General features: G+C 32.4%; 1 protein-coding gene across 1 annotated transcript; it reads right to left on the reverse strand.

Moving 5' to 3' along the window:
- Window positions 1–329: 329 nt before the first annotated feature.
- Window positions 330–10,382, reverse strand: LOC149769603 (putative manganese-transporting ATPase catp-8). The gene is made up of 3 exons (XM_089949822.1): window positions 10,278–10,382; window positions 9,020–9,163; window positions 330–4,777 (listed from the first exon to the last, which is right to left on the reverse strand). Exons 1-3 carry the CDS (start codon window positions 10,314–10,316, stop codon window positions 4,670–4,672), a joined length of 291 nt encoding a protein of 96 aa, XP_089805948.1. The 5' UTR covers window positions 10,317–10,382; the 3' UTR covers window positions 330–4,669.
- Window positions 10,383–11,167: the final 785 nt, after the last annotated feature.

Here is an 11,167-nt window from a genome sequence, read left to right on the forward strand (position 1 = left end):
AAAATTTTCCATTTAAATGACATATTTTTACATTTCTGTTACAACTAATAAATAAAGAATCTTCGATAGGCATTACTGAGGCACATGTTTTGCAATTAAAAAAAGGGATAATTAGAGAATTGCTTAAGGCTGTTCCATTAAAACATACATGGTGCCCAGGGAATGCACTTTTTAAAAATATATATGTAATCCAGGAAGGCACTTTTTAAAAATATTTATGGTTATTCATAGAGTTTATACGAAAATGATAGATTTTAAAATTGCATCTGTGAGTTACTTCAAGTATATTTTACTGGAACAGCCCTTATGAAACAACAACTAAAGACGTGTTTTTGCACTTCTTTTTATTAACTTAAATGAAATTTGCCAATTCTCTCCGTTTTAAACATGTACAAAGAGTGAAAAAACATGTACATACAATTGAAGTATTCAATTATAATGTTACATTTTGGGATGGAACCTTTCTGTTCATGTACAGCATGACAACTTCTGAATCGGAATTTGTCAACAGGTATTAAAGCAGGGTGAAAATTGTGGTTCTTTTCTGCAAACAGATAATATAAGCAAAATTATCATACACTGAATGACTTTAACTGTTAGGCATTTGGTTAGATAGATCATTATCTTTTTTTTAGAACAAATGATCCTGTCTAATGCAAGTTTTGAACAGAAATAAAGTGCATTCCTAGAGTTAAAAATGGTGTAACAATACATTATTCATTGCCATGTACACATAAATCTGGATACTACAATAACATGATTTGGTCCACACAAAAATATTTAAAAGAGTAGGCAAGCTTTCATAAACATGGAAAATGTATTTTAAATACTGGTACTTGCATTTTAAGTAATATTGTCCATATATTTACTTGATTTACACAAAATGGGAATCTGTTATTAATATATAGAAAACACTAATCAAAATGCTGTAACATTGTTTTGCTTTAATTCAATTTCCATCTAATTAAAAGTCCTTTTAATATAACATCATGATGTACGGAAACAATGTTAAAAGTTCATTCAAAATTAAAACATTCAATTCACATTTGCATTTTTGTTATCATTTTCATGCCAGTTTGCACTGCACAACTAAGACTAGACTTTACCATATCTTTCCAAGTATTTTCTCTTGCTCTGTCTTCATGTATATATGAAGAATCTTACACCCATGTTAATTTAATATGGAAGTAATGAGTTAAACAACATTATATGCCACATGCTGCTGACAAGGAGTGGAATACTGTATTCAGTGAGTTTAATAACTTTAAAGTCAACTCAAGTGTACGATTTTATCACATAATGTTAAGAACTTTGCATTACTCATTGATGCCGCTTTGTGATGTTGCCAAATGTTTTATGCCACAGTGTGGGGAATGTGCTAAGTATTTTATGTCACAGTGTGGGGAATGATTTTTATGGTATGATATCGTGAAGTTAATGAAGGTGAACATAATTTGATTTATGTGTGTATTTACACACACACAGTGCAGTCCCTCATTACAAAGCCCATTAGTATATTAATGCAGGTGTTATATTATTCCTACTGAATACTTCAATTAAAATGAATGGCTCACGAGAACCAATTGTACTGCTATTTCACATCAATAAATACTGTTCTTATACTATAATGAACTAGATGACATTGTCAAGTAGAAATATCTTTCTGTATAGCTCCCATAAACACCATTTAAAATGGAACATACATATATATATATATATATATATATATATATATATATATATATATATATATATATATATATATATAACACCAAGACAGACAGACATGCATGCTCAATGATTCATACAATCTTTATCCTTGTGAATAAATTCTAGCACTTTTAATTCAGATTTTTTTAAATTTCAGTATTTACCACAAAACAATGAATAAATAATCAGAATGATGCTCAACATGGTAGTCAATAGGTTGTGTCCCTTTGCTGCAGTACCACAATAAATAGTTTGAATGATTTGGTTTGGTATGGTTCTTAACAGCACAGCAACACAAGTAGGTTATTTAGTGCTGAGACAATTGGAGTAAACTGCCTTGCCCATGAACACACCAAGGTAGTTGACTCAGACTGGTCCAATGGTAGGATTTGAACCTGCACCCTTTAAGTCATGAGTATGGCATGCTAACCACTGAGCCAAATTTTTCTTCTACTTTTGTACCTGTGATAAGCAAAGTAAGAAACGGGAGAAGGTTCATTTTCAGCAAGAAAAAATACTTCTTGAATACAAGCAAGTCCTTGAAAAACAACTCTATGGGTCTGTACTAACAATCTATTATGCAGTTCTTAAAGATGCATTCAAATAAATTTCATAATTCTAGCCTTTGGTATCTGTGTTATAGTCTCAAATGCAAGTGACAACCCCAAAATTAACATACATACTGTAATTCTATCAACATTTGCACAAGTTGGTCACACTTGGAGCCATAAATAAACCTTGTAAATTTACAGTTTAACCAAACACACCTTCCCTTTTGATTTCCAAATCTGTATTCCCAATAAGATTTTGATTGAAATTACATAACGCACCATTTCATACACATATATTACAGCAGGCATACCATGTACCCTGTTCACAGTTCTTGCTGTTTTCATTTTTGTTTTAGAAATAATGTATATATAACAATGAGTGTTTAAGTTAATTTTCATAAAACTCTAGTCTTAATGAATGATTATGCTAGGAAGAAAGGAACATTTTACGGTGAGCACCATGTCGTCACATTTAATGCTTGTCTAAATGAGAGTAATGAATACTCTTATCTGCTATAGAAATAAGCTTTCAAGTCTACGCTGCTTACAAGACATAATAAGTTACAGTATATACGAACCTGGAACATCCTTGTCTCATTTCCAAAATAACAAGGTACATCATAAGGATGCTTCTCAAATTGGTAATTTTTTGGCAGATGAAAATAGATATTGCAAAGAACAGATCCTCATGATAAGATACAGTTAATGAAAATAACATTCAACAACATTTTAACAATCAATGCTGGCACTTAGAACTTTTTATGTTATTCCTGTAACTTCTGAATAAAACAAATGAACCAATCATTAAGTTTCCAATGAGTCCTGCTTATGTATGCATTATGGACGGTATGTCATGAAATCATAATGATGTCAATATGGTTATTGTGACATAATAACAACCACAGACTTATAAGCAGTTCAAAATTACCATTACTGACATCTGAGGTAATTTTCCAGCAGGCAATGAGAAAAACAGGATGTTCCAGTTGCCAGAAGATTGTGAAATAACAGGTGTACATCTACTGTTCATCGTTGGATTTTAGCTCTATACACATGGTCTTTTCTTGCAGGAAATGGGAAAGATTCAGAATGTTCCGATTTGGCATATCCTCTCATCTGCCAGTAGATTATGTAATAACAGGGCTTGGTGTGCCCTGTTCATAGATGGATGTCACTTCTACATTGATAAATGCACTGTACCTGTTCTTGTTCTTACCATCTTGGTACACAAGTTAAAATATCAAAGGTTACTGCCACAGTACCCTCCCACAGAAATTTTAAATACTAAAAACAAGGATATAAAAAGTGCACAAACTTGTTCATTTCATTCATCAATTTATAACTTCTACCCTAAGCATCACCAGTGGCCCCTAACACTGTCATCTTGTCCTCATTTCAAACCAAATGGAAGCTGTCATTGTAAACAACCAGACTGCTCACTGTCCTTTTCCAGTTTCCAGAACAGTCCCTTTTCAGTAAATACTATTATCTGCATCTAATATTTGCAACATTTAGTTTTATTTGTTTGGATTTTTAATATAGCATTAACAATTTTAGTCATATTGCTACAATGTCTGCAGTGTAGCAGTTTGTAGTGACAACATTGAGTTTTAATATTTCTATTTAAAAAAGATGAACAAAATAAACGGGTCTGACTCATAAACATATGTTCAAAGGGATGTAACTCTCAAAGTTATGTTGTTGCTGTTGTTGTTGTTCTTGGGTTTAACGCCATTTTTCAGCACACAATAGGCTATGCATGGCAGCCAGTATTAATGGTGGAGGAAGAACCCTGGAAAACCCCGGGAAGAACCACCGACCCACGAGAAGCTACTGGTAAGCTTTCTCACATACCCACATAGGCCAAATCCTAGACTCGAACCCATGCAGACAGTGGTGAGACTCAAAGTTATGTAAATTTCCAGCATTATTTGGAGCTTATTGATGGCAAACAACATTACACCTGTTGTCTGAAAAACATGACTTGCCCATGCAGATATAATAACCATGTTAAGAAGAAAACTGCTATTTGGTTTGAAACCTGAACAAGATGACAATGCTAGAGACCCCATAGCAACAATCAGGTTTGATAGTATAAATTGATGAAAGAAATGACTTTGCTGATATTTTATATCCTTAATGCCCTAGTTTTTAACATCTGTAGAGAAGTACAAACTGTTACGGGATAGATGAATAATACAGGCAAGGTTCCAGACTGAAAGAAAGCATATTATTTGATAAAATGTTTTCATATGCTAAATAAAATAAATGCATTTTCAGGCATGACTATCATGCAGTATGTTCACTTAGACCCATATTCTGTATAACACAATGCTTGATCAGAATCATGAAATAAATACACATTTTCAGAACATTGGTGGACACTTGTGAAACAGAAATAATATACTTCACATAGACCTAAGCCTTCCTTTTCCAAATAAAAATTGGAAAATTCTGTCTATCACAAAGGCTCCAACTATGTCAGCGGCTATCACTTGTAACACTGTATTCCGGAACTGGAAAAAAAACACAAAAAGTTTCAAATATCTGAAACATAATGATGGGTGGCATTATAATGAAGGGAAAAACTAACTATAAACATCATAAGCAAAAGTGTATCATGGCAGAAGACATATTGAGGTTTTCTCCGGTTTTTGAGTTGACAAAAGTAATTAGTTCACAAGCTAAGTGGGAAACATGTACTGTCATGAGTAACAAAGTCAACAATGCAAAATGATTCCACTTCACAAGTCAAATATTTCCTTATATTTACTTTTAAAAAAAATCATCAATTTGCATGGATTGTTTTTCCATTCAGTGCCAATGCCATTAATGGCTGCATTACTGTATCAATAAAAAGAAGTTCTGAAATTTATAATACTTTGGATTGCGTATTTTGTCAAATTAATAACTGTTTTCAAATGAAAATGAAGCAATTTTTAATCTGTCCAACACATTTCTTGCACAGATTTATTCAGTAAACATTGCTGGGACAGCAGTATAAACAGAACTATAGAAATTTTATGAAAAGATCACATCCGACAGTCTTCAGATTATAGCATACATAAACAAAAGATTTTAATGACAGTGAGTTTACTTGTAAAAATTTTAGTTCTTTTCTTTGTGTATCTCTGGATTTAAATACGAATTTCTGGCCTTGGCAACCTTGCATCTTTTTTGGTAACAGAAGCAGCACCCAAATTCTGATTGTCACATAATTTCCGTTTGTAACAATCATCAATGCCTGTTTTTTCTCCATCATTTTCAAACATGATTATGATTGTATTGAGAGTCAGAATCACTACTTAAACAATTCTATTACAGTACCCATGAGGTTTTCCTAAAAGTGTGTCTTGTGTCCTTGAATGCTACTTACTGCTGTTGTTTGGATTGAACACCATTTCTCAGTGTCTGAAAGGTTATACAAAGTAGAAGAACCATTGATCCACAGGAAGCTACTGACAAGCTTTCTCACATACCACCATTGGCTGAGCCTGTGACTCAAACTTGTGCGGACATAGGTGAGACGGCAGTGATTGGTAAAGTTGAGTGCTTAAATGCACACTGTATGGGTGACACAATATCTAACAGCAACTGTTTATGCTAGTTAATTTTAAAACATTCATACTTGAAGCTTATTTTTTGGGAGGGGTCATTTTTATTTACTGGTGCCTTCTTACTGACTAAATAAATATGTACTAGTGGTTCTACAGTCTTAACACATTTTAAGATCTGTTCAACCTGAGAGAGAGAGAGAGACAGCAGTCAAAAGAAGAAGGAAAAAATTAAATGGGCCAAAATAATGAAGTACAGATCTGAATAACATTCAAAGGGGTAGATATATTTCCTAAATGGGAAAAGAAAGTAGTTCTAAAAACTGCATCACTACTGTGGGGATATCATTTTTGCTATGTGGATATATTTCAATATCTCATTATAAAATATATATTAACAAACATCATTTTTTTTGAGGGGGGGGATGAATTATTACATCCTACAGAACACTGCAATGTTTATTAGGAGTGATAACATTCTGCTAAAAATATAATATATCAAGATGTAAAAAGTAGCAAAAAAGTTAAAACTGTTTTTGAAAACTCCTATATTAAAATGAAATTTCAAAGCGTGTGTGTGTATTTATAAAAATTTAACAACAGTTGTATGGGCTTTACATCTTATCCTACATCATCGTCTCACCTGGTGTACTGGGAATTAGAGTTACCTTGTTTTGTAACCTGACCTTCACAAACATTTGCTTTTTCTTTATAAATAAAAAGCAGAAGCATACACACACATACTCTCTCACACGTGCACAAATTCCGGAGTGTTTCTTGGCAGAAACACATGAAAGTGTAAAACAGCTTTTAGAGTGTTTTCAAAAATCATATGAAGTTGACTATGGGGTCCACTTTTTCTCAAAATTATCAATTCTGTTAGTAACTTTTATTAATATTTTCCCAGGCTTTTCAGAAAATAAAACAAAATTCTTATAATGTGACAGATTTACCTTTCTATGTACAATGTGATTGTAAATAACATATTTTGCCAGCTAATCTAACCTTCAGGTCATAAGTTCTTATCGATTCCACAAATAATTTCTAAAACTGGACAGTCACAGAATAAATACTCAACATTTTCTATTCCCTCCTTATCAGTATTACCTATTAAACTGAATGTTTGGCAAAGACTGATTTCTAACCCTAGTTCTGCAAAGAAATCTAAAATGAGAACTAATAAATTTGCATCTTTTGTTAAAAATTTAGCCAAAGCAAAAGAACTGGTCCATTCCTCTTTGTTAAAAGTACACTACAACTATCTGGACTGAATTTCATGTTTACCATTTGGTTTTTTGAATCTTTAGTAGTTATCACATCTTCAAAAATAAATTTACGGAATTCCGTACCCTAAGAATGAAATTTATGTCAGATACTACAACAGAAACTATTTCCACTTTCAAAAAATGCTTTTAATGGGTTTTTTTTCCATTTGGATGATCTCTTTGAGATGAGAGCAAAATACTATGCAAAATTTTGTCATATATACTTGCTTATAAGTTAAGCCCAACTGCAAACTGTACAGATCCAGATTGGCTGTTGCAAAATGTACTGTAGATGCAGATCTGTACAGTTTGTTAGGAGTAATCAGTAAAACAAACAACACAGACCCTGATCTACCAATGCATTATGCACAGGCAGATCATGGTCTAAGTTGTTTGCAGTATCACACACCTTGTATGTTAGTTTGTGCTTTCTTGTTTTATTTCATCAAAATGTGATAGAAATCATTATGCATTAAAAAAATTATTGATAAAAGTACAACTCCATTTGACCTCCATCTTGTTAATGATGTGAAATTATGCATGTTAATTCAAAAGATGCAAGACCAGTATTCTTCAACAGATGAGGGTTCACTTTTCCAGTAATAAATCATCAATAATATCACCCCAAAATATATGGGTTCACAAATCTCTTTCAATATTCTATAAATATCTGTTCAAAACCCACAGTTTTGCAACATATGATTTTCTAGTTTGCTATACACCATTATCGGCAATTAAAGACACCTATTCCAATAATTTTAATAAAATACACTAATGAGTGCAACTGCATCATACTGAATCTACTTCCCTAAAACATATGATAAAAGTATCTCTTTTAACCCTCACAGTCACATCCCCTTAAAAAAAAAGGGAAAACAATTTATTCAGTTTAGTGTGTATATAGAGTGGAAGATTTGGTAAAGCTGAAGAAAAAAAAGATAAATAAACTTAGGTAAATCAAAGCTTTTATACCAGTAACTTTTCCAATACGGAAGAGATTTCTTCCGCCCCATCAACCAAGCAGTTTTGTTTTTACATCCATGAACTTCTCTGAAGAATTAATGTTCTACCATATCCAACAAATTTGAAAGTCTACCATAAGTAATCAAAAAAAGTACATTGACAAGTTAATAACAATTCCAGGACATATTTTTGCATCTGGGAATTTTTATTTTTCTATGAGAATAGTTTCTGATTTAGAAATATTACAGGACAGACCTGAAACCATGGTAGAGTCTTTAAAAATCTGCATGGTTGTCCTAAAAGACAATGGATGGAGAACCATCTAATAATGTCCTAAAGGACAATGGATGGATGGAGAACTGTTTTATAACGTCCTAAATGACAATAGATGGAGAACTGTTTAATAATGTCCTAAACAACAATGGATGGAGAACCATATAATAATGTCCTAAACAACAATGGATGGAGAACCATATAATAATGTCCTAAACGACAATGGATGGAGAACCATATAATAATGTCCTAAACGACAATGGATGGAGAACCATATAATAATGTCCTTAAAGACAATGGATGGAGAACCATATAATAATGTCCTAAACAACAATGGATGGAGAACCATAAAATAATGTCCTAAACAACAATGGATGGAGAACCATATAATAATGTCCTAAACGACAATGGATGGAGAACCATATAATAATGTCCTAAATGACAATGGATGGAGAACCATAAAATAATGTCCTAAATGACAATGGCTGGAGAATGACCTAACAGAAGAGCATCTTCAGCATACTTACCAAATTTTAACTCTTTTCATTACAGAAGATGCCTGTAACACTCAAATTATTTATTAAGTCCAGTGAAATAAGTTCAATTTCTATTATAATTAAGTGTAGTACAAAAAGATCTCTCTGGAAACAACCTCTTTCTAACTTAAATAAATTATGAAAACTACATTAATTCTGATACTTACAACTGCTGGTAACTCTATTATCTCAAATTTTTCTGAGACCTCTGGAAGTAGTCCACTGGCAAGACACACCACAGTTCCACCAGATATTAGTAAACTATATAATAGAGGCTTGTTACTTCTCAAACTCTCCATAAAAGGCTCTCCCTAAAAAAAGGCAAGAAAACAATTTTCTAAGAAACTGACCCAAACTAGTAAATAACAAGAAAATATACACCCAACCAAAAAATGTTTACACCAACACCCAACTGAAAAATGTACATGTAAAACATCGTATAGAAATTCAAATATACAGAATATGATCTAATCATGGCTTCTGCTTGAGTTGACACAACTGCAAGAAAAACTTAAGATAAAACCTTCTAAATAAATGTAAATATGCAGTATTATAGGTTAAAAGATAATGACATTAAAATTCTGTAAGAGGTACTTAAAATTTTCCAAAAATGAAAGAAGTACAAAATCAATGACATATACTTTATATGTGGTCAAAATTTATTACACAAGCTACATAACATCACTTTAGGTTTCTACACTGAGTTCATATTAAAAGAATTTCTATCTCATGCTGGAAGTCAATCCACTCAACTTTACTGCAGCAAATTTAGTATCAACTAAAGGAATCCAATAAAGCTAGAAAGGTCTTCATGGAACACAAATACCCTACGACAATGCCTCAAAAAATAACCTACAAGAAAACTAGTTTCATTAAATTTCTACAAATTTCTCATTATGCATATCATAATATCAATATTTTTTTGTCAGCGGCAGAGATAGCAGAGGGGATGCAAGATCACTTTTTCGTTTTAAATTGAATACATGGAAACCTTTTTATTCTTGAAAAAATACATGAAGAATTCTTCAAATCTGAGGAAATCTTCTAAATTCTCTCAGTGATAAAAGCAAGACTCTTCTCAAGAGAATTTAAGACAATATGACTGTATTTTTATCCCTGCTGCCTGCTAAATGTGATAAAAATTATTTATACCATCCAAGCAATAATTAAGTTATTCAAAAATCTCAATTTTGAGTCACTTAGTGAAATTGAGACCAGAAGGACAAAGACTACCTTTACAGTCAGGCATAAAAAAGGAAAATCCCTATTATTAAAGGTAAAAGAAAGCTGAAATATGGTGACAAGAAAGAATTTTCATAAAGAATTTTACAAGTTTTTCAATACCAACACAATATGGTGCAACCACAACGCTAAGTTCATCATTTAAGAACAACAACAATAATCAATGACTTTCTAGTAACTTACTCTGTAATTTACTGCAAAAGTGGAGACTTGTAAGGACATGGAAATAATATATACTGTTGTATTGAGCAATGTTGGCTTGAAGTCGGCCTCTAAATCTATAGGACCATCTCTGAAAGAAAGAAAAAAATCAATCAATCAATCAATCAATCAATCAAATGAAATCAATGAAGGAATAAATCTACCTAACCTCCTGGAAGGTTGTTCTTTATGTTAAGGTCTTTCCACTGTAAAGAGAGTCAGGACTGCAATATTTTCACTACTGGTAGCCTCCCATGTTGATATAGGTAGCAGGGGATAGTTTTGTAAATTGGCCCCTAGCAAATTTCTTAACTCAAGGCTATAATGTAACCTTTCTGCTATAGCTATATTTGTGTAATAATTAAATATTCTATATATCTGTGAATCAGGAATTTCTGGTTTGTGTTGTTCTTAAAACTGAATTGAGGCATGTTCACCTCCCATAGTTACTTTACAGCATCTAGACAATGAAATACCATTGTCAGGTAGGAAGCAAAGAGAGCCACCATAGCAGTAGACACACTAGTTTTATCGTCTTTCAGCAGATTAAAGACATAACCATTTTAATACTCGCAATTTCTGCGAAAATAAATAATTTTCATATGATTTTATGCAAGTATAATTTGATTAAACAACGTTTAAGTTTGCTGGCCCATCCGCTAAGCGGCTATGCTTTAATGCCACCATGTTCTCTTCTTGTGATGCTAGACTGGTTTTCATACCTTCCATATAAATAAATAAAGATATGGATAATGAACTGTCTCTGAAACAAAAAGTCTATGAAACAAATCTAATCCAATTAGCGTTTGGATAATCTAAACAAATATATTTATGGCAAGCAACCAAATGATCCATACTGCAACCTCCTAATA

Source organism: Sinohyriopsis cumingii, unplaced genomic scaffold, assembly GCF_028554795.1.
Source record: "Sinohyriopsis cumingii isolate HCF-2022 unplaced genomic scaffold, ASM2855479v2 utg003553l, whole genome shotgun sequence".
Classification (NCBI taxonomy): Eukaryota; Metazoa; Mollusca; class Bivalvia; order Unionida; family Unionidae; genus Sinohyriopsis; species Sinohyriopsis cumingii.

Bases quoted from the DNA above. Each gene is read 5' to 3' on its own strand.
- LOC149769603 (XM_089949822.1), bottom strand. From the start codon at position 10,316: ATGTCCTTACAAGTCTCCACTTTTGCAGTAAATTACAGA. The intron at 9,164-10,277 runs GTAAGTTACTAG...GCCTTTTTTTAG, and splicing joins CTTTTGCAGTAAATTACAGA to GGAGAGCCTTTTATGGAGAG. The intron at 4,778-9,019 runs GTAAGTATCAGA...TTTTTTTTCCAG, and splicing joins TAATAGAGTTACCAGCAGTT to TTCCGGAATACAGTGTTACA.